Here is a 25,560-nt window from a genome sequence, read left to right as displayed (position 1 = left end):
AGCCTGGCATGCCATGGTGCATGGGGTCACAAAGAATCTGTCCCAGCCGAGCAACTGAACAACAAGGACAAAGGAATCTGCCTTAAACATTCTATAAGTATAAATGATAATTCTAATTCATCAGTTTCCTGCATTCAATTCAGTGAGACTTCTACTTTCTCCCTCCAATTACTTCCTTTCCACTGACTTCCATAATTGCAAAGTTTTCTCAGTACCCCAAATCTTCCCTTGCTCATATCCTCGCATTCTTGCTCATATCCTTGGTTTTCTCTATTCCCAAACAATATCTTCTGTTTTAATTATTTGTTGCTGTATAGTCCCACATCCACCTCCACTGCCACCACTTTTGTTCTGTAGTTGGTGATGGACAGGGAGGCCTGGCGTGCTGCGATTCATGGGATTGCAAAGAGTCAGACATGACTGAGCGACTGAACTGAACTGAACCTCATTTTACTATCTTTGGTGTAATGGCCCTTCTCTCTCTGTCCTCCTCCTTTTCTTCCTGTTATTATCACTTATCTCTATAAAAAAAAAAAAAAAGATATGATTCTCTGGTTAAGATTAGGGAATTAGTAAAGGGAGTCCAAAAGATACAACTTTCCAGTTATAAAATAAGTAACTTTTGGAGATGTAATGTACATCATGGTAACTATAAATAATAACAGTTTATTGAATATTTGAAAGTTGCTAAGAGTAAATCTTAAGCTTTCATCACAAGAAAGAAAATTCTCTATAGGTGTTGACAGAAGTTAGCTAGACTTATCATGATGATCATTTCACAATATATACAAGTATCAACTATTATGTTGTACACCTGAAACTAGTGAAATGTTATTTATCAATTATACCTTAAAAAAAGACACACAAAAAAAGAATTAAACCTGTCAACAGATGAATGGATAAAGAAGGTAAAGAAGATGTGGTATATTTATACACAAAGGGATAACACTCAGCCATTAAAAAAAATGAAATAATGTCATTTGCAGCATTATGGATGGAACTACAGATTATTATATGAAACAAAATGTGGAACCTAAAATACTACACAAATGAACAAATATGTGAAACAGAAACAGATTCACAGACATAGAGAATAGGTTGCCAAGGGCAAGAGGGGTGGGAGATGAAAGGACTGGGAGTCTGGGATTAGGAGATGCAAACCAGTATATACAAGATGGATAAACAACAAATTCCAACTGTATAGCACAGAGAGCTATATTCAATAGCTATATTGAATATATCTGATTCACTTTGCTATATAGCATAAATTAATGTAACATTGTAAATCAATTATACTTCAATAAAATAAAAAACAAATAAAAAATTAAATAATAGATAACTTCAAAATAGTTTCAGGAAACATTCACAGCTTTTCAGTCCCATCAACCATCTCTTCTGATGTTCGGGGCATTCATCATCCAGGAGGTCGGCAACCCTCCCCGATAATCCCTGCAGGCCCAATGGGCAGAACGGCATTCAGTATATCATAGGACCTAAAAGCTGCTCATCAGTAACAAGTTAAACCAACACAAGTTTCCTACTTTGTAAATCTCTTCTCATAGCACTAAGAACAGCATGCTAGACAAATAAAAGCTGAATACATATTTCTCACATTTATTGTCTTAGCAATACTGCTGACTTCTTCTGAACATTCCACCGGTAAGGAAAAAATAGAATAATCTCTTAAATGAGTGGCAATATGATGACATTTGCCATCCCAAGACTGGGAAATTTATACTTGACTTTAAAGCCATACTATTTTGTTACCTGAACAGATAACTAAGCTTTTCTGCTGGTAAAATCTATGGAGTCATTCTCAAACCAAGTTATTGCCACAAAAACCTCACAATATTCAAGGATATCATCCTGCCTTGCACAAGTGTTAAGAAGTTAACAGTAATCACTTAGTTGTGGATATTCTAAGTTTGTTTACTCTATTAATAGGGTTCTCTCTTGGTCAATGGATCACATTGTTGTGTAAACAAATGGATCTGGAGGTTTTGACTAAAGAAATGTTTTAAAAGTGTTTTCCCCTTTTGTTTATGTTGTCACTGCTTGAATGATACTGAGAGATACATAGACAGCCCCAAGGAAATCTCTACCCAGGCGTCCTCCACTAAAACCTAATATTTATGGGTTTTAGTGGGAATGGGAAATGCTGTGTGCCTGCTCAAATAACAGTGTTAAGTTATTCTGCCATATGGTGAAGTAAGTTCCTATGTTAACTGGAAAACTGTAGAAAATCATGATAAAAACCTGACCTGTTGGAAGGCAGCAGGGCAAAAGGAAAAAGAAAAAAAAAGGCTTTCACCATTCCTTCCATTAAATAAATTCATTTAGGAGGTCTTTTTGTTGTTAGAAAGTCTAAATGCTGTATGACCTTAAACACAAAAATAATCAAACTAATATCAATATGCTTAAAATTTTGGAGAGACATATTTTAACCAAAAGAAAAACTATTTTTTTCAGCAAAAGAAGTTAGCATTACAATCTAACCCCTTTCTATTATGTTCATAGACAGTATTTGGCTTAGTCATTAAAAAACAGGCTATAGGAGAAAGACTGCCAACTTGAACTCCAGCTCAGCAACTGACAAGTTCTAAGACCTTGACCAAATTACTCAACTTCTCTCTACCTCAGTTTATTTATCTTTAAAAAGCACATAACAATAATAACACATCCCTCACAGTAAAACATTGTGAATATTTTTAAAAATCAAGTAGAGCATGGAATAATGTCAAGGACCACAGCACAATAAATGTCAGCTATTATTATTATTATATACGCAACAAGTCCTGGAGATCTGTCTAACACAGTGAGGAACTCTTTCAAATGTATTTTATATATTGAGCTACATAACTTCCAAAACACATCTGAACAAATAATCCAGAGTTTCTTATCTACTCAAAAACAAAGGCAAAAAAATCAAAAGTGCAAAAATCACTAACCATTGAGCCAGTGGTGCTCTGAAATGTCAGTTCTGATGTAATGGTCATGAGTAGGCCCAAGGGACCGCGTGAATGCAGTATCCTTGCCAAGGAAATCAGAAGCTGTTCCAGAGTAGAGGTACTCATCTGCAAGGGAGAAAAGAAACACACAGGACTTCTAAGAGTTTACCAGCAGACACTACTGAAACAGACCAATTTCACAACATGAAACCAAAGATGCTTACTGCTTACATCAGAATATATTGTTTTATAAATCTCCCCTTCAGATTTTGAAAAATCTGCTGAGCTGAAGAAAAGATAACTCAATAAACTTTGGTAAGCTGATTCCAAATACTTGAATATAAAAACGGCCAAAGTCTCCTGAATTAATAATTACACATGCATTTAGCTTCTGTTATGGAGGAGCTCCTCTTCTTTCCCTCTCCTCACAAGTAATTCAAAGATATGTCATAATTAGGAGTCGCTCTTTTTAACAACACACACACACAAATTTAAAAAGTAAATGCCATAATGAGGAATGGATTGTGTAATTAGTATTTACTTAATGGACATAGCCTCAGTGACCACAACTTTTCTTTGTCTAACCTCTGCTGAAAGGGAGCTTTCAGCACTGAAGTCATACTTTGTAATTATAACATGTTGCATTCCTTGTAGCTAATCATGTTTCTGATAGTTCTGATAAACAAGAATTTCTTAAAAGGGAAAGATGTGGCCATTCACTTCAGTTCAGATCAGTCGCTCAATCATGTCCAACTCTCAGTCATGTCCAACTCCTTGCGATCCAATGAATCGCAGCACGCCAGGCCTCCCTGTCCGTCACCAACTCCCAGACTTCACTCAAACTCACGTCCATTGAGTCGGTGATGCCATCCAGCCATCTCATCCTCTGTCGTCCCCTTTTCCTCCTGCCCCCAATCCCTCCGAGCATCAGGGTCTTTTCCAAAGAGTCAACTCTTCGCATGAGGTGGTCAAAGTACTGGTGTTTCAGCTTTAGCATCATTCCTTCCAAAGAACACCCAGGGCTGATCTCCTTTAGAATGGACTGGTTGGATCTCCTTGCAGTCCAAGGGATTCTCAAGAGTCTTCTCCAACACCACAGTTCAAAAGTATCAATTCTTCGGTGCTCAGCTTTCTCCACAGTCCAACTCTCACATCCATACATGACCACTGGAAAAATCATAGCCTTGACTAGATGGACCTTTGTTGGCAAAGTAATGTCTCTGCTTTTCAATATGCTATCTAGGTTGGTCATAACTTTCCTTCCAAAGAGTAAGCGTCTTTTAATTTCATGGCTGCAGTCACCATCTGCCGTGATTTTGGAGTCCCCAAAAATAAAATCTGACACTGTTTCCAATGTTTCCCCATCTATTTCCCATGAATTGATGGGACTAGATGCCATGATCTTCATTTTCTGAATGTTGAGCTTTAAGCCAACTTTTTCACTCTCCTCTTTCACTTTCATCAAGAGGCTTTTTAGTTCCTCGCACTTTCTGCAATAACGGTGGTGTCATCGGCATATCTGAGGTTATTGATATTTCTCCTGGCAATCTTGATTCCAGCTTGTGCTTCTTCCAGCCCAGCATTTCTCATGATGTACTCTGCATATAAGTTAAATATACCAAACTTCTTTTTCCTGTTATTTGTGTAAAGTGGATATCCATGTCTTACCAGAGACAGGGGAGAGAGAAGAAAAGAGAAGGAGGGGTGCCAGAGGCAGAGAGAAGTGGAGAAGGAGATGGAGAGTGGAAAGAATGAGGAAGAGAGGGCAGAGGAGTTTAAGATGAGGGAGAGGAGTGGAAGAAAGGACAGAAGGGAGACAGGTGGGAGAAGGGGAAAGAAAAGGTTGCAAGGTCAAGAGAGGGGAAATGGGAGTGGTGGTCCATGTTCCTGATGCAAGTTAGCATGTTGTTGGGGGTGGGGTATGGCAGGAAGAATGCAGTCCCCACAGTAGAACATGTTGTCCCTTTAAAAGCTAAGCCTCTGTTTCAATAAATCTTTATATTCAACTACTTTGGCTTACACTTAATAGACTAAAATTTTAAAGAATAGCTAAATCTCTACAGAGCATTTAGATATTTTAAAGCCAATATAAGAACAACTACAATCACTAAAACTCAATTCTCTCAGAAACATATCTTTAAAATTCTGCCTTTGCCTAAGTGATTCAGATATTTTCAAAAATCCTCCAATTATATCCACTGAAATAAGACTTTTAGTGAATTATGTGAGACAACCAATCTAACTATTCATAGTAATCATCAGTTTCCAAAGATGGGGGGTGGCGGGGAGACACACACATACACATAAACAAAAGAGATAAACTCAGGTATGTAGACTACAACTATATTTTCTGGGGGCGGGGGTGGGCGCACACAGTGCAACATGTGGGATCTTATTCTTTGACCAGGAATTGAACCTGTGCCCTCTGCAATAGAAAGGCAGAGTGGTAACCACTGGACCACCAGGGAAGTTCCCAGTTATATAAAGTAAATGTAGACGTGGTACTGATTTCATCTCTTAGAAAATATAGTGCAAGACAATATTTCATCGTGGGGCAAATTTTTAAAAATAGAAGAACCAAACAACATCATCAGTAGAGACGTAAAGGAAATACACCATTAATTTGAAATATAAAACTGCAAACATTCATTTTGCCAGGAAAAAAAAAGTATATTCCAACATAAAAGTTGGATCGCTATATCCAGGTTTTAAAACCGTCTTCTTTGTACTTAAATTACTTAGAGGTTCAGGGGTCACCAATGTCTACAGTCTATTGTTAAAGGTGTGTCAACTCCATTTAGAGGATCAGTCACAAATCATCAACCTCACTTTCTGAGGATAATGACTGAACATTAGTCACATAATTTTCAAGACACACACACTTTCACTTCAAAGAAGAGCACTGGTTCTCACAAAGTGAAAATTAAAATGTCATGGTGTGTCACTCTTGATAGTCTATTCAAACACCTGATGGACAAGCTAAATAAAAAGAGACCAAAGTCATGAACAAAACCAAGACAAAAGTAGTCCTTATAATGGCTGAAACTTAGAGGTCAGAGGTCATGTCGATAGTCTTCAGAAAAGACTTCAGACCACACAGTACCACCTTCTTTAAACATGATGTTCCTCCCGTAAGAGAATTTATGATGTATGCAAAGCAAGAGAAAACTGAATGTGCCAGCAAAAATTTCACATTTCTATTAATACAATCAGGTTATGGTGAAATTGAGGGGAGAGGAGTTACAACATTCTATTGTCTGTGCTCTATAGTTTGATTTATTTGTCTTATTAATTTATCCACTTACATCTTATTATTACTTCTCCCACTCAAATATTCAATATATTTTATAATATATTATGTTCAAGGAACTGCTAAATTTAACTGCCATAATGAACCAAATAGGGATATATAAGCTAAATATAAGAAAATCTGAATTATCTATATGTAAACTTATAGCACACATGAATGTCTTTTGCATTAAACACATTTCAGCCTTTTCAATCTGAAGTTCATTTAAAATGTAACTGTGCAGACATTAAGGATTACTGGAGACTCATTTTATGGATAAGGAGCTAAATACAGAGAGACATGACACTAAAATACTACCACCAAACAGTCAGTGGATGATTAATCCAAAATAATCTTTAACTCACTAAGACAGTGTGGTTGAATCTACACACATCTTTTTAGAAAAACACCTAAAAACAAGAAGTATCCTTTGCTGCTCTTACCTGTCATTACTGAAGCAAAAGGCTGCTGAGGATCAAAGGGACATTTCAGTCTGCCAGACTCCAAATTGTGTGTGTCTAGTTTGAAAATAACTTCCTGTTAAGAGAAATATTAACACAAGTGTGATTTTTTTTAAAATAGCAGAATCATCAAGAACGTAGGAGATAAGAATTAAATTCTAACTCATTAATTCAACAAAAACTGAACATATAGCATGCACATCAAACTGTGCTTCTTAACTCTTCCACAAATATTATTTCTGGAAAGACTCAGTTCCCATGTTTTGATCTCCATTTGCCCTAAGTAGTAATTATAATAATGAATGAATTTTTCAATGCCTTCATCAATTCATTTAGCCTGGACCACTATCATCATCAAAATAGCTATCAAGCAATCCTATTTCTTAAGCCTAATAACTAATATTGAGTCTAATAAGCCAGTTTCCTCCTCTAAGAAATAAATTTAATAATCATACTTTTAGAACTATGATGGTCTATCTACCTAAGCATCTGCAACTATACCATATTACTTAAGCCTTATGATACTTTGTAATTTTAGTGACATAAAAGTGTTGTAAGGCAGGCAGTTCATTTTCAGAGCTATTGATACATGTGGGCAAAAAAAATTCCAATGTAGTATTTTCACTATTATGAAAACACTATGCACATTAAAGCCACACAGTTATTTTGGCAGAAACATTTATTTTTATAATAGTGGCCACAGACAGAATGGCATTGCCAGACTTTTAATATTCAGGGGAAAAAAAACATCTTAGGTTGAACTTTCCAAGAAAAATATGAATGTATAATGAATATGGTCCCATGAGTTTGAGTGTTTCATAACAACGACAACACTACCATCCAGCAAAAAGACTGATGATTCAGCCTACAAATGCACTAGCAAAATTCAGCATTTCTGACATTCTCTCTAGAAGGCATATCTACAGTTATATAAGAACACACATGCAATTAAAAGGAATCATTCAGTGCCACTTATCTAGAAAGCAAGCAAAGAAGCAAAAGGGAGAGAAAAAAATTGATTATTTGGATTATTATTTTTGTATGATGTGACATTTCACGTCTTTTTCTTTTAAACAATACTAACAGTAACTACTGCCTTATTTTAAAAATAGCAATACTAATCTAAATAGCATGAATAACGATTGCTATTTAATAGTTTTAAGAAAATAAGCTTTAATATCTTAATGGTATTTAATGTTAATACATACTAACCATGAGCAGGAATTTCATGTACATTATCTCACTGAATTGTCACCATAAATGTAAAGACGTGGCTACTTTATGAATTCGAGCTTTACAAAAGGAATATTGAAAGTAAAAGGGAGAAGGATCTTGTTCAGTATCACATAATGAATAAGAGGCAGAGGAAGAGCTTGAACTCAGGGCTGTCTCCAAAGTTCATGCTCTTAACAAATCTAATCTCAGGATTTCAAATTCACGGATTTAAAAATGTGCTGAAATTAATTTATAGACTCACCATGACCATGTAACATGATCAAGCTCAAGTATGTTTAGTTAGAACAGTTCAGCTAATGATAAGTTGTGATAGTGGCGCCTAGGCATGAAAAAAGTCCAATGAGAACACTTTTAGGGAATGTTTCCCAACTGTGGATGGGGCTAGAGATATGTCAGGAAAAAACACCTACAGATCCCAGCCCTTAAGAATGTTTAAATATCATTAAGGGCACATTATTCTCCACAGGTCAAACAGAACTGCTGACTCTAAAGCCTATAATGGGATGTTGTAAAGGGAAAAAGTAAACTGAATTCTGGTGTGCCAGATTATCGTAAAAAGCTAAAAAAGAAAACCCAAGAAAGTATCTGGGACAATGTCATAGTTGATGCAAAGTCCTAGATAAATCCTTATAATTGTACAGACTCCTGTTGTCAAAATGTAATATTTAATAAAATTCTCAAGATTAGCCCATAAAACTGTTATCTGTGGAAGCTAAGGACAAGGTCTCCCTTAGAATCTCCTGGAGAAAGGAGAGAACAGGAAAGCAGGTTTCCTTGAGCCAGAGTCAAGGACACCAACAGGAAAACGATGTCAAAAATGAAGGCTGATACAATGGACTTCCTGAGATAAACTGAATTACATGACATTTTAACTTTTGAGACAATTTTAATTTTATAAGATTGGTCCCACCTAATTCATTACACAAAGAGCACCTGTCCAAACTACACACAGAGAAATACTGTTGAAATAAAGACAGAAGAAGATAAGAATGGAAATTTTCATCATCACAACAACTAGGCAAAGTTATTGTTAATATCATATTAATTATGAATACTATTAATATTTAAATATGAGGGTTGCAGAAGCAAAGGGAGATTTCAAAGGAAAGAACATGTTTCCAAGTTAACTATTAAAAAACTATCAGGCACCCCCAGTATTATAGAGTAGATAGATAGATGGCAGACATTATTTTTAAATAAAGTTTATATACATACTTTGGAAATACTTGCCTTTTTACCTTTCTGTGTTCTTGTTGCCTAATACAGCTGAATATTAAGTGACCAGAATGGAGCAAGTGATATGCCAAAACCCACGCAATCGTTTTCTTATTTTATTCTTAAAATAACTCTGTGAGTTACTATTATTATCATCATCCTTCTGCTGAATAAACAGAAGCTTAGAAAGTATATGCAGAAGGCCATGGAGCTGGTAAATGACAGGGGCCATAATTCAACTTCTGGCTCCTCATGTTCAAATTCTCAGTAGTTGTCAACAGCCCTGACTTCTGTCCTGAAATCCAGATCCAACTGCCCACTTGGCATGACCTACAGAGCATTTCTCAAAAGCAGAATGTATAAAACTAACTCACCATTTTCCCCACAAATTTGTTACTTGTCTCACCTCAATAAATAACACTATTCTCCAGCTCACTGCCAAAGATAGAAATCTAGGATTCATTTCAGCTGCTTCCTCTCTCTTCTCCTTGCCCCCAACACAAAAGAGTGTCCCCCAAGAAGGGGGACTCTACTTCTCTCCTCCATCTCTGTGTTACTGTTCCCCCTTCTAAGTCATCTTAGAAGCAACCTTATCTATTTGAGAATGTCATGCCTTCCCTCTGAGCTGGACAGTGAATCCTGGGACTAATAATTCATTTCATAAGTGGACAGTCTTCAGGCAGTGTTGCCATATAATTACCTGTCTTCCTGACTAGTGAAAAACTCACAAGGCTTAATACCCCTGTTCACTTATAACTTTCTCATTCACAGAACCTATAAGTTTGATGGCCCCAGGGCTTTTTGACAGTTTCAAGCTAAGTAATTAGCTCCTTCTAAATTCCCTTTCAGTACTTGTGTGTTAAAGAACACTATTTGCATCCCTCAGCAGGTTGGGAGTTTGGCCTTTAGCCCCAGGCCTCAAAATACATTCAAGCTGTGGGGCTATCTCATATAATTACACCCTATGCTATGAGCCACTGTTATATATTACCCTTCATCAAAGCCAGGCAAGAGAACATTACACCAGCAACAAAGAATGATGGATTCAAGTTGCCAAGTCTCCTAGTGGTTCAGAGATTTAACTATCAGGGTTGCTTTACTGTCAAACCATTGAGTCTGGGCTGGTTAGACAAGGTGGTTAAAGAGAAAAATTTATCCAGCCACAGTTATGGGTTTGATCTCTGCTTGAATCAGTTAAATCAATGCAAAGAAACCTGTACTATGAGCCCAGACTTTACTTTCAAACACACATCCAAATTTCCTTAAAATATGTGTGGTTAGTCACAAGAAGTATATACATAAACATAAGGATGACCGTGTAACCCATGAACCCATACAAAGTAATGCTTTAGAGTACAGATTCTAAAGCTCAGATGAGCATGCTTGCTCTAGAGATAGACTGCTGCTGCTGCTGTGGCTAAGTCACTTCAGTTGTGTCCAACTCTGTACGATCCCATAGACGGCAGCCCACCCGTCCCTGGGATTCTCCAGGCAAGAACACTGGAGTGCGTTGCCATTTCCTTCTCCAATGCATGAAAGTGAAAAGTGAAAGTGAAGTTGCTCAGTCGTGTCCGACTCTTCGCGACCCCATGGACTGCAGCCTACCAGGCTCCTCAGTCCATGGGATTTTCCAGGCAAGAGTACTGGAGTGGGGTGCCATTGCCTTCTCCTCTTCCTCCCTTGAAAAGTGAAAGTGAAGTAGCTCAGTCGTGTCTGACTCTTTGCGACCCGGTGGACTGTAGCATACCAGGCTTCTCTGTCCATGGGATTTTCCAGGCAGTAGTACTGGAGTGGGTTGCCATTTCCTTCTCCAGAGATAGACTAATTGGGTTCAATTCCTTGCTAGGCCATTTATCAGCTGGGTAATCTTAGGCATGTTATGTCATTCAACTGAGATTCTATTTTCACTAATTTGCACACAGGAGTTATAAAGGTACAAACTTCATTAAGAGTGTTGTGAAATTCCAAAAACAATCCATGTAAATTGCCTGGCACAGTCCATGACACAAAGAAAGCACTCTAACAAATTAATGTTGATTAAATTATTTCAATACGTATGTTTCTCATTTATTGAAATGCTCATTGATAGATGGAATGTATTACTCCTAATTAATACTTCCTATATTTCCACTATGCAAATTTGGTCTGGCAGAAATAAGTCCAGTATGATAACAAGTATGATAACAACTAACTATACAATTTTAAGAAAATCATTAAAATTATCTATATTTAGTGTCTGCTATTGTAAACATACGCAACAGGTCAAATTTGTCGGATGGGAAAAATTAAGTCATTTAGAAGATACCATTCTGCCACAAGGTCTTACAGGAAACAAATCTTTACCAACAGCAACATCATAAATAGATCTAGTTATATAGGAAGCTCAAGAGAAAACAAAGCTGTATATAGAGCCTAGAAAACAAGCACTTTCAACATTTACACTATTAATTTTAATCATGTCACTAGAAAACTTTTAATAGAAGAAATTTTTATTAGGTGGATAAAGCAGATAATCAAAATGGTAATAATCTATTAAGTGGTTGGGAGCATAAGTTCTTAGTTCATACAGAAAATGATTCAATTTTTATATTCAAATCTACTTATTTTCTGTCATAGGCAGTAAGTAATAAGCTATCATAGTAAATTGTTTTCATGCTATTTCACAATATTACCTCCTTGTAGATTCCAAGATCAATATATCCACATATTGGATGAAACGCTCCAGTTCCACACACATAAATGTGAGTTTTGTTATAGGGTTGAAGTACTCTGATGAAATTTGCACATTCTGTCTATTGGGCATAAAAAACATAAAAGCATTAGCATACAATTCAGGTATTTCAAGGTATCATTCATACCACCTGCTTTCCAAGTAGATTAATCATCAAAAATAAGTGCTAAAATAAAAAAGATTTATGAGAAATGCTTAACACCTGACTTAGCAAAGGAGACAAAACAAATTAGAAACTATGACTTGAAGCTTTTTTTGAAGTTTTATGGCTTTGAAGTAACCAGAGTACTAGAATGCACATTTCTACAGTAGTAGGACTCAGTGGGACCTACAGAATGAATATATACAGAGTATGAAAGAGGTATCCATACTTACTTTCAAGAATTACCTACAGAACCAAACCCAAACCAAATATTATGTTCTGATGTTCCTTCATTTTCTGTCCCATATAGATCTTACTGTGTGCAGTTTCAACTGAATCAGCTGCAGTAAACATAACACTTAACACAGATGTCTTCCTATATATTATTCCATTCTTATTTTCCAGAATGCCCTGCCACTTTATTTCTATTTTTTTTTCAATGTTACAGAGCCTTTATGGAGAAGGCAATGGCACCCCACTCCAGTACTCTTGCCTGGAAAATCCCATGGACTGAGGAGCCTGGTGGGCTGCAGTCCATGAGGTCGCTAAGAGTCGGACACGACTGAGCGACTTCACTTTTGACTTTTCACCTTCATGCATTGGAGAAGGAAATGGCAACCCACTCCAGTGTTCTTGCCTAGAGAATCCCAGGGACAGGGAAGCCTGGTGGGCTGCTGTCTCTGGGGTCGCACAGAGTCGGATATGACTGAAGCGACTTAGCAGCAGCAACTGAGCCGTTAAGATTGAGCTTAAGTCCAGCTTATTCCAAGAACTTTTGTTTCTTCCATAAATATTTTTTGCTTTGCTTTGCTAAGTCACTTCAGTCGTGTCCGACTCTGTGTGACCCCATAGACGGCAGCCCACCAGGCTCCCCTGTCCCTGGGATCCTCCAGGCAAGAACACTGGAGTGGGTTGCCATTTCCTTCTCCAATGCATGAAGGTGAAAAGTCAAAAGTGAAGTCGCTCAGTCATGTCTGACTTAGCGACCCCATGGACTGCAGCCTTCCAGGCTCCTCCATCCATGGGATTTTCAGCCAAGAGTACTGGAGTGGGTTTTTTATGCCAAGTCAAAATTTTAAGAGACTTAATATTTCTGCCTCTTTTCCAAATGCTTGGGCCTAAAAGTATTCTTTAAAATGTGTATCTTTATAACTTAATTATTTTCTATCGCCGAACTGCTTGTAAATAGTGACTCCATTTTTCAGAATAGTCATTCTTATTATTTTCAATTCATCTTCTCTAAGCCATCCCTTATCTTTACATAATTACTGGAAACAATTTTTAACTAACTTCATGATTCTCAGACCCAAAGACTCCAAGAAAACACTGGGCAATAGTACAGTTTTATTTTAAATCAGCTCTATCTAGGAGATGGACAAGTGTTTACTAAGGAGGTTGGAAAACTATGAAATCACTGTGATTGAAAGAAAAGATCCATTTTCTCTTGCCTGAATGGCCACAGGTCCTTCACCCATCAGGTCCCTGTTGTCATTAGGGTTGTTAGGAGGAGAATATTAAAAAATTAAAAAAGATAAAAACCAACTGGTAGGATGATTTTTAAATTAAATAAATATTTTTAATGGCAGATGATAACTTAGCTGATAGGATTATGATTGTTATGTGGATTAAAATAAAGAATATAACACTTAATAATCGCTTATCACATACTCTGATTTTGATTTATACAAAATAATGTTTCTCAGTGGCTGTTCTGATTTTCGAGGAAAGAGCGATTTCTGCATAGCTGTGGTACAGTTTCTAGTACCTAGTTCTTTTTTGTCCAGCTGGCCTAGCAATCTTATGTCTCAAGAATTTGTAGATCCCAGTGAATAAAATCTGCACATTCTACCACAGAAAAATGTTATAAAGAACTAACTTACTGAGTTTTCTGCTCTCTGCTCCCTTACAAACAAAGCAGTTGCTTAAGACTAAATGAGAGGACAGTATCAGTCAGTCCCTCAGTTAGCCATAGAATAGAAGGATGTTTATCATGTAGGCAGAGTCAGAATTCTCTAATAGCAGCAGGACAACTACATATGGTTACACATTTGTGCTGCAAAAAAAGAAAGCCCTATTTTAGCATATGCAAATCATACTGTAGAATCCTTAATATCCTGAATATTTTCATACATTTAATATATGTTCTCATATAAGTATTATATGTAGATTCCTAAGAAAGGAAAATTCTATATTCATTGAGACAATTTATCTGGCAGACAATCTTAACAAAATCATATTATATGTTTTTCACCCTTCCATCGAGGTATCTAATGAAGAGAATTTATTTTTTATTGACACAAAAGTACTGTAGAAAACTAGCTGCATGTTCTTTTATATCATGTTAGACAATCACAAGTGAAAACTTAATTCAGAGAGAAAATTCACCCTACTAATGATTTTGAACAAATGTCTCAGTAACATGAAATAAGTCAGGGCGAAAAAGAGTAAAAATGTAGGTGATCATCAGATAAATTCTAATGATGGCTTCACTGGTAGGGTAAGAGATTCTAATATTCTCCAGCCTTCATCTTGCTCACTCATGTTCAGTGAAGGGACTTCTACTTATTAGTCTTTTCCCCATGAAGAGGTTTATGCAAGTGTAAAATCTATACAAGGAATAGTACACAGGGAGGGGGAAAGTATAGACAGATATGCCTGGAGTGAGGTGGGATTGACTCACTGCTAGTAATTACATCATTTTTCAAAAGCTATGTTTCATCAGAGTCATAGAATTTAGAGAATGGTTATGGAGTGAATATTTCTGTCCTCCCCAAATTCATAGGTTGAAACCCTAATGCCTCCAGGATGATGGTGGTTGGAGGTCAGGTTTTTAGGAAGTAAATAGCTAGAAGTCTTTTGGGAGTCCCTTGGAAAGTAAAGAGATCAAACTAGTCAATCTTAAAGGAAATCAACCAGAATACTCTTTGGAATGACTAATGCTGAATCTCCAATACATTGGCCACCTGATGTGAACAGCTGATTCATAGGAAAAAATCCTAATGCTGGGAAAGATTGAAGGCAGAAGGAGGAGAGGGAGATGGAGGATGAGATGGTTGGATGGTACCACAGATATAATGAACATGAACTTGGGGAAACTCTAGGAGATGGTGAGGGACAGGCAAGCCTCGTGTGCTACAGTCCATGGGGTCACAAATAGTCAGACACAATTTGGCAACTGAACAATAGCAATAGCCTTAGAAGAGGTCAGGAGGCTGGAATCCTCCTGATAGGATTCAGGCCTTTATAAGAAAAGACCAGGGCACTTGCTCTCACTCTCTCTGCCCTGTGCAGAAACCACCGGATGACGGCCACCTATGAGCCAAGAACAGAATTTTCCCTAGAAACGAAGTCGGCCTGCACTTTGATCTTGGACTTCCCAGGCTCCAAAACTGTCAGAAATAAACGGCTGTTGTTAAAGCAGCCTAGTTTATGGTATTTTGTTATGGTAGCTCAAGCCGACTAACACAGTAATTTTACAAGAGTTTGAAATAAATATTTGTATAAAGAAATAAAACAACTGCCTTTCCAGATTATAAATTATAAAGTCTAAAAGATTAGAGACTGTGAGACACAGCACTGTTTAAAAAGGCAAATAAGGCCCAGAGTGAAACATCACACACAAAGGAGATATAATTTGAATGATGATAAAGAAACAGCTCTGAATCACACCTAAAACATTCCACTTCCTTTAACTTTTCTGGGAGTACTTTATTAAGATGCAGCCAGCCCTGGAAAGTAACCCATTATGCTAGTTCCTGACTTGGTGAGATATTACCAAGGATTTGCTTATGAAATTCCTCCCTTCTCTCAGACTGGGCTGCCATGGAATAGAACACTATAGGGACAATCCTGAATTTTCTGACTCAGTTTACCCAAAAGTCAGTTCTGCCCAAAGTTTTCTGTCGATGAAGTTGATGGCAGGCAGTTCTCTAAGAAAACTGGAGGCAATGAAAAGACATTGGTTGCCTGAAGGAAAGAAATGTGGGAAGAGATTCTAAAAGATAAAGTCTCTTATTTCAAAGTTTGCCTAGGGTGGTCATTTCAGCCAAACACTAGTGCCTCAAGTGAAACAAAAGTCTTTCTCTTTTAATTTATAACATTTTTTAAGGCTCAAAGATTCTGTTTTCTTTTTGTGCACAAGTTTCATTAAGTTTTGCTTAAATAGCACGAGCAATAATTAACTTGATTTAATTCACTTAGCAACCTGCATAGCTATTAAGAGTGGTGTAATTCTGTGAGGCATGAAGAAAGAAAACTCTGAGAGGCAGCTTTTTTAATTTTCCCTGAAAGCTGACTAATTTATAGTTATTGCCACAATGGTAAGGGTTGTTGCACATGATCAAACAATTCAACTCAGTGAGTGATATACTCAACCTTGGAAGAGAACTGAATTTCTCTTTCCTTCCTATGCTTTTTACCTACTCAACTCTCCACTATAAGACAGACTGAAAAAGACAGAATTAAAAACAAGTACCAATTTTCTGGGCTTCCCAGGTGGCACTAGTGGTAAAGAAAACAGCTGCCAATGCAGGAGACTTAAGAGAAATCGGAAAGATCCCCTGGAGAAGGGCACAGCAACCCACTCCAGTATTCTTGCCTGGAGAATCCCATGAACAGAGGAGACTGGAGGGCCACAGTCCATGGGGTCACACAGAGTCGGACAGGACTGAAGCGACTCAGCACACAACATGGTAGTAACGACTCAGTGGTGAAAGAATCTGCCTGCTAATGCAGGAGTCCCAGGTTGGATAAATGGGTTGGGAAGATCCAATGGAGAAGGAAATGGCAAACCACTTCAGTATTCTTGGCTGGGAAATTCCATGAACAGAGAATCCCATGGGAGGCTACAGTCCATAGCGTCGCACAGAGTTGGACACGACTGAAGCAACTTAGCATGCGCACACACACACACCGGCTTGCTGATTTTTTCAAGTAATATTACTCATTTCAATATCTACCCTTATATACATTTCTTTCTGTTGTTGCTATTCATTCAGTCGCTAAGTCCTATCTAACTCTTTGTGACCCCATGGACTATAGCCTGCCAGGCTTCTTACACCATGAGAGTTCCAGGGCAAGAATACTGGAGTGGGTTGCCATTTCCTTCTCCCAGGGATCTTTCCAACCCAGGGATTGAACCCGTGTCTCCTGTATCGGCAGGTAGATTCTTTATGACTAAGCCACTAGGAAAGCCCCATACACATCCTTACACACATATATAAATAGATATATAGCTAAATAAATAAAACAAATATAAAACTTAATACTTAGAGAAAAGACAAATACCTATTAGTCTATGTATTAACATCTATAACTTGTTTCCCCTTAATACTTGGAAAAATATTAGCAAAACAGAAGTACTTGTAAGTCCCTAATTTTATATGTAGTTCAATTAAATCCAATACAGCTTTATATGTGTTTCTGATAACTGAAATCATTTATTTTAATTTATTTAGGTGCTACATGAAGACACTTATGATTAAGAATCTGGTCAGTCTTTGTGTTTAGTATATTTTGCAGAATACTGTGATCTTCAATTTTTTTTTTTTTATCATTTGCCACATGCCTATCATTGTGGCAAGAATACACAGAAGAACTGTACAAAAAAGATCTTCATGACCAAGATAATCACAATGTGTGATCACTCACCTAGAGCCAGACATCCTGGAATATGAAGTCAAGTGGGCCTTAGAAAGCATCACTATGAACAAGCTAGTGGAGGTGATGGAATTCCAGTTGAGCTATTTCAAATCCTGAAAGATGATGCTGTGAAACTGCTGCACTCAATATGCCAGCAAATTTGGAAAACTCAACAGTGGCCACAGGACTGGGAAAGGTCCGTTTTCATTCCAATCCCAAAGAAAGGCAATGCCAAAGAATGCTCAAACTACTGTACAATTGCATTCATCTCATAAGCTAGTAAAGTAATGCTCAAAATTCTCCAAGCCAGGCTTCAGCAATATGTGAACCATGAACCTCCAGATGTTCAAGCTGGTTTTAGAAAAGGCAGAGGAGCCAGAAATCAACATCTACTCACATCTGCTGGAAACATCCGTTGGCAACATCATTGCCAACATCCGCTGGACCATCGAAAAAGCTAGAGAGTTTCAGAAAAACATCTATTTCTACTTTATTGACTATGCCAAAACCTTTGACTGTGTGGATCACAATAAACTGTGGAAAATTATGAAAGAGATGGGAATACCAGACCACCTGACCTGTCTCTTGAGAAACCTATATGCAGGTCAGTAAGCAACAGTTAGAACTGGACACGGAATAACAGACTGATTCCAAATAGGAAAAGGAGTACGTCAAGGCTGTATATTGTCACCCTGCGTATTTAACTTATATGCAGAGTACATCATGAGAAATACTGGGCTGGAAGAAGCACAAGCTGGAATCAAGATTGCCAAGAGAAATATCAATAACCTCAGATATGCAGAAGACACCACCCTTATGGCAGAAAGTGAAGAGGAACTAAAATGCCTCTTGATGAAAGAGAAAGAGGAGAGTGAAAAAGTTGGCTTAAAGCTCATCATTCAGAAAACAAAGATCATGGCATCTAGTCCCATCACTTCATGGGAAATAGATGGGGAAACAGTGGAAACAGTGTCAGACTTTATATTTGGGGGCTCCAAAATCACTGCAGATGGTGATTGCAGCCATGAAATTAAAAGACGCTTACTCCTTGGAAGGAAAGCTATGACCAACCTAGATAGCATATTTAAAAGCAGAGACATTACTTTGCCAACAAAGGTCCATCTAGTCAAGGCTATGGTTTTTCCAGTAGTCATGTATGGATGTGAGAGTTGGACTATGAAGAAAACTGAGTGCTAAAGAATTGTTGCTTTTGAACTGTGGTGTTGGAGAAGACTCTTGAGAGTCCCTTGGACTGCAAGGAGATCTAACCAGTCCATCCTAAAGGAGATCAGTCCTGGGTGTTCATTGGAAGGACTGATGCTGAGGCTGAAACTCCAATACTTTGGCCACCTGATGCAAAGAGATGACTCATTGGAAAAGACCCTAATGCTGGGAGGGATTAGGGGCAGGAGGAGAAGGAGACGACAGAGGATGAGATGGCTGGATGGCATCACCGATTTGATGCACATGAGTTTGGGTGAACTCCGGGAGTTGGTGATAGACAGGTAGGCCTGGCGTGCTGTGATTCACGGGGTCGCAAAGAGTTGGACACTACTGAGTGACTGAACTGAACTGAACTATCTTTGTGGTACATCTTAGGTTTGTCAGGTAGACCTCTGTTAAAATTCAGTCTGCAAAGATATCTGTTTCGGTCTTATAATATTAAAAACATTTTAATATGTTGTCAACACTTCAGAATAAGTATATAAAATCCAGATATCACATTTCTCTCAAAATGATTTAACAACAACAACAAAAAAAATCTAACAGATTTCTACCACCTATGGTAGAAAGGGGGAAAAAAAAATTAAAGGAAAAAAATTGAGAGATGTGCCTATAAAAGTCTAAACACCTAATAGGAAAACTAGGAATGGACATTTTTTACATGAGTGTGACACAAAGTAATCACACATGAATATAAATCTTAATTTTACAAATATATAAGATATTTAGGGCTCATAGTAATGAACAAACTTCAAGCTAAAAGCAATAAAAATAATTTTGTTTTTGTTGGCAAAAATTAAATATATTTATTTCATTCATTAATGTATTAATGTTCAGCATTAAATATATGTTGTATACAATATTAGCAAGGGTATTGGGAAATATACCCTCTTAAGAGCAGGTACTGCTAGTTTATGTGTAAGAAGCTTAAACTTTCTGGAGGTCCATTTTACAATGCATAAAATATTTTATATCCTTTGACCAGTAATTCTACCCAATAACCAAAGATGTTCACAATATTTATATATAAGGTTTTTCATGTGTGGCATCATTTACAATAGTAAAAACTGGATATATATCAAAATTCTAACAATAGGGGATTGATGAAATAATATATAAAGGAATGCAGTGCAGCTATTAAAAGTAGTGTTATAAAAAGGAATTTAATGACATGGGAAAATGCTCATGGCAGTCTGTGAAGTGAAAAAAAAATGTTTAAGGGACTATGTATACAATGATTTCATTCTGAAAAATAGTAAATAGATAAGATAGAAGAATAAACATCAAAATGTCACCAGCTATCTCTGGGTAATGTTCATGGGGAAAGAAATATTTACAGTGAATCTATATAGTTTTCAAACTTTCTGCAATGAACACTTTGTTTTACTTTTAGATGTTCTTTAAAATGGAAAATAAACGTAATCAGAGAACTTTAGAGACGGAAGATCCTTTAACTCTATGCAGTGTCTCTATTGACAAAGTTGTGTGCCCTGATAGTTAAGCTGATGAACAGCCCCGGCTGCCCACACCCCATCCATTCTTTTGCCAGGACTGAGCTGTTTACCCCACTTTTCTTTGCTGGACCAGCCATTTCTCTAGTGACTTTCTGTTGAATAATATTCTAAACAGAAACAAAATAGACCAAATAGTGTCTGTCACCTCTTCCTTCCCTGGATTAAAACTGTGGACTGTACTCAAGCAAGACTAGTTCTCTTTTGTATCCTGTTCTTCCAACCCCTCCGCACACCAACTAGCTAACTTTCATTATGGTAAATAATTCACTATTTTTCAGTTATATAGTACCTTTGTGTAAAGGGACAGTCTTTCTAAACACTTGTTAATTCTCAATACACTCTTGGGAAATAGGTAAAAATTACTAGAGAAGGGAGAGAGAGGGTAACGCCAAAGGTAGTAAGAGATGATAATAAAACCACATACTAGTCTCAGTTTTCTGTTGACCAAAATATATGTAACGATGTAAAATGAGGATCTGTGTTATGGTGATAGTGAAGAGAGAAATGATTTGAGGGATTCCGTTTGTAGACCTTACACATAAAACTCAAATATTCATGTGTAGATTATAGTATTTCATAAGAGCACAGGTTGTGGGGCAAGCCTTCTTGATTTAATTCCTGGCTTCACTATTTACTGAATACATAATATTGGGCAAGTCAGTTAATTGTTCTGGTTTCAGTCTTCTCATATGGAAAATGAGGAATAATAATAAAATCTATTATATTGTCTTAAGGATTAATCAAGATTATAGGTATAAAGCATTGAAAGCAGTTCCTGGAACATGGTAAGTACTATAAATATGTTACCTATTCTTAGTAACTCTAAAATATAATATTATTTTAAAGGGACAAATTACAAAAGGAGACAGACACTTTTATTATTCTTACATACTTCAACAGCAAACTTTACTGACTTCAGTGAAAAGAGAAAAGCTCCCTAAACCTCTAATCCTAGGTTAACAGTAGGTGTTAGAGGTGACTATCAGCTCTCAAATACAATTGAATTGGAAGAATAGATTCCATATACTGGTTCTTATGTGCTGTCTAGGACACTACCTTCAAAAAAGTTTATCACTCTTTAACTTAATAAGAGGGGCAACTGAGTTACTATATAACTGGAATGAGTGAACATACTGAAATGAGAACATGGACACAATTAAAACCTTCACTGATTGTCTGACCTTGAGAGCTTATCCCTCATCTATTCCACGGGAAAACTGACACTATTTCATTGCAGGACATTTAAAACAGCCTTTCCCTTCTTGCCTCTTCATCAGACACTCAATACTAGTGAAATACAAAACATTGAAATATTCACACTGTTTATGATAAGCTTCTATTGTTATACAACAAAATAATTTTGAAAAACCATAACCAAAGCATCTGTTTTCCCCATGAGTTAAAAAAAGTACTGTGGCTTTTTCAGACCTGGGCACCCGCTCCCAGGGTACCTGACACTGAACAGGGTGAAGAAATTAGAGACATGAAAAGAAGAATATATTCTAAATTAGTTTAATCTCTTTCATTTCCAGTAAAATAAATATAAAAATGTTTTCCTGTTGCATTTGAAACAAACACTCCCTGATATATTTCTGCTAATATTAGGTGCCCGAAAAGATCACATTTAACACTGATTGAATACAAAATCAGGCATAACCAAAAGTTTCTTTCATTTTGATTATTTTGTTTTGTAGGACAATCATCCCTCAGTATCCTCAGGGAATTGGCTCCAAAACCCTGACAGATATAAGAATCTGAAGATGCGCAGGACCTTTATATAAAATGGCAGAAAAACCTCTACATATCTTCCCATATACTTTATCTCTAGATTACTTGTAATACTTAGTACTATGTAAATGATACATAAACAATTGTAAATACAATGTAAACAATTGTAAATACAATGTGAACACTATATAAAAGTTGCCAGAAGGCAGTAAATTCAAGTTTATTTTTTTGAAACTGTCTGGAATTTCTTTTTTGAAATATTTTTGATCCATAATCGGATATATGGATCAATATAACTCAAGAATATAACTATACATATTTAGGCTCTTAATAAACACTTGTTGAGTAAATGAATGAATAAATGAGTGAATAAATCAGTTGTTATGAGGCTTCCCTGCTGGCTCAGATGGTAAAGAATCTGCCTCCAGTGTAGGAGACCTGGGTTCAGTCCCTGGGTTGGTAAGATCCCCTGGAGAAGGAAATGGCAACCTACTCCAGTATTCTTGCCTGGAGAATTTCACAGACAGAGAAGCCTGGTGGGCTACAGTCCAGACACAACTGAGCGACTTTCACTTTCATTTTTCACTTTGGATTGGTAGGCTTCTAAGCTTCCCCTTAAATTTATTAAGCAACATGTCATGTTGCTTTACCTTTATCACAATATTAAAGTGAGACTTTTTTAATCTAGTTATGCCATCATACAACACACAGCACTTGCTGTTATTAAATAAAAGGGTACTTCTCAGCTTAATATTTTTGGGTTATAGTGGTGAGGGGAAACATTCCAGGATGATGCAAAGGAAGCCTCACGATGTCCATGCTTTTGCCCAAAGTTGGAACTTTGTCATCTTGAGTTATATTCAGGGGGTGACTTATTTTTCCAAAGAAGAGCAATGCTCCCTATCATTACAATGCAAGAAGTCAGGGCAGAATAGAGAGAATCTGACCTGAATCAGAACTTTCAGATGAGAAGAGGTGGTCAAAGCCTTAGCATTGCAGGAGCTTAAACAGGCAGGACGGAGCAAGCAGGACAACCGATCTTTGTTAGTATCTCTATAATGCCTACTTTTGAAAGAATTCTTGTAGTTATAAGTTTAATTTCACCCAAAATTAAATATCAAGTGTGTGTTTGTAATGCTACAACAACTGATGATTTTGTGTGCATTCACAAAATACACAGATTAGATAAAAATACACAATTCTAGAAATATAGTATTTCCTGATAGTTTATTTTTAAATATTTTAAATGTATTTTTGGTATTTTTTTGTGAAGAAAATACAATCAGAATTAACACTTTAGAAAGTGTAGTATTTCTAAATTTCTGAGAATAATGTCATTCATTTTGGCAAAATAGAAATATTTTATACCATATTAATCTTTACACAGACTATTAGTGTGGTTGTAAAAATAATACACTAATTCCATTCATTCAATAAAATTTAATATAAATATTTGCTATCATATCAGTACCAGTTTAACAAAGATATTTTTTAAAGTCTCATACTTACATTGGCATCTTTCCCAGCTAATTTACACAATTCCACCCGTTCCTTTGCAGCAGGCCAATAAATCTGTAAAACATTTCAAGGTGTGTTAGAATCTGAATATTTAAAACACCCTACAATTCTAATTAGGAAAGGGTGTGAAATTAAAGAGTGAGTATCAAGCCAAAAGCATATTGTTAGCAATGATTTAAGAATTTTGAGATTTAAATATTTTCTAAAATCATTCTAAAAAGATTATAAGAAAAAACTGGCAGAAACATTCATTTCTATCTGTCAATATTATAATTTCTTCTGAAATGTATTTAATAATAGATAAATCATGTGGTATAACTTCTTATTGTGACTTCAACAAAACTTCAGGTTAGCATTTGCTATACTTAAGAGATTCTTTTTAGCCTGTTTTTTCTCTGTTTGCTCAGGGCAGTAGTGCACTATAAACATTCAATGAGGTGTGAGAAACAGCTCTCTGTCACAAGCATAATTTATCACTTCAAGTCAAAGACCAGTGTGAAATTGTTCATAATATTTAGCACATATAAAGCTGAGACACATCTTTCATTTAGTTAAACATTAAAATAGGATGATAAGCATTTATCTTATTTAAATCTTTCAGTGATCTTTAAAATAGCTATGCTTAACTCACCATTTTTGGGTCAGAAAATTTCTTCATATAGTCATTAAACAACAAGTCGAGGGCCATCAGACTGGTTTGCAACAGAGCCAAAGCATGACCCAAAGTCTGTGCCTTGAACTGGGAGGGGAGCAGGGCTGTCTCAAACACTACATAATAAATATTTGAGCAAATGCATATAGACAAAGGCAGTAGGCTCCTTGACTGATCACTTTTAATCAGCTTGAACAGTCCTGAATTTACCACAAATAATTTGTCTTGTTTTTAATGAACTTTAGAAGTTCTTCCAGGAAGTTTTTCAAAATAAAGCCTAAAACTGTTGTAATACTCCATTAGCTTACAGAAAGAATTGCTCTTTGTTAAGCTATAGGCAAGAAGAAACAAGAAAGTTAAGCTCTGAGTAGCTTATATGTTCCAAGAGTTCCTGACAAACTTGCATTATGTTTCTCACCAATGTTAGCAGAAAATATTTTAATAGGTGAGGAAAAAGGAAAATATCCTGAGGGAATACACTGAAAGAGACTTGTTAAACCTGGAGGTGAACAAATGATTTAGAAGTCACTAATGTTTATATGATATTATATTCATAGTCAGATATCAGGGTTTTATATTTCTGAACAAAGAGAACATAGAATTGCACTTACATTCTTTGAATAGATGTATATGATGTAATTACTGTGATTTTTAAATAAAGCAAGGTTGTTCATTTAGAACATTTTAAAAAAAAATTTTGGCCACATCTCATGGCATGTGGGATCTTAGTTCCCTGACAATGGATTGAACCCAAGCCCTCTGCATTGAAAGCCCAGAGTCTTAACCACTGGACCACCAGGGAAGTCCTAGAGCATATTTTAACAACTACAAATCTAACCAAAGAGAGTGCACAGATGTGGTTGTTGATCTAGCAGCAGGCTCAGGTGACCAGCTAATGTGGATGTGGCTCACAATAAAGATATAAAGATGCTGTTTGTCCAGAAATGATTTAAAACACATTCACGTGATTTTGAACAATTGTTCAGATGCTCAGTTGTGTCCAACCCTTTGCAACCCCATGGACTCCAGCACTCCAGGCCTCCCTGTCCCTCATCATCTCCCAAAGTTTGCCCAAGTTCATGTCATTGCATCCATGATGCCATCCAGCCATCTCATCCTCTAACACTCTCTTCTTCTGCCCTCAATCTTTCCCGGCATCAGGAACTTTTCCAGTGAGTCAACTGTTCACATCAGATGACCAAAATACTGGTGCTTCAGCTTCATCATCAGCCCTTCCAATGAGTAGTCAAGGTTGATTTCCC

At 36.7% G+C, this 25,560-nt stretch overlaps 1 protein-coding gene across 1 annotated transcript in view; it reads right to left on the bottom strand.

Annotated features, from left to right (window-relative positions):
* SEMA3D (semaphorin 3D) overlaps positions 1-25,560 on the bottom strand; it is a 139,696-nt gene that overhangs the window by 76,271 nt on the left and 37,865 nt on the right. Inside the window, exons 3-6 of the mRNA XM_040260709.1 lie at positions 23,638-23,700; positions 11,822-11,941; positions 6,681-6,774; positions 2,949-3,074 (exon numbers count right to left, since the gene is read on the bottom strand). Of these exons, the coding sequence (XP_040116643.1) occupies positions 2,949-3,074; positions 6,681-6,774; positions 11,822-11,941; positions 23,638-23,700 (403 nt within the window). The remainder of the gene's footprint in view (positions 1-2,948; positions 3,075-6,680; positions 6,775-11,821; positions 11,942-23,637; positions 23,701-25,560) is intronic.

This window comes from Oryx dammah, unplaced genomic scaffold (genome assembly GCF_014754425.2).
Source record: "Oryx dammah isolate SB20612 unplaced genomic scaffold, SCBI_Odam_1.1 HiC_scaffold_18, whole genome shotgun sequence".
NCBI lineage: Eukaryota > Metazoa > Chordata > Mammalia > Artiodactyla > Bovidae > Oryx > Oryx dammah.
The sequence above is the reverse complement of the archived record's forward strand: the minus strand, read 5'-3'. Positions and strand labels throughout refer to the sequence as shown.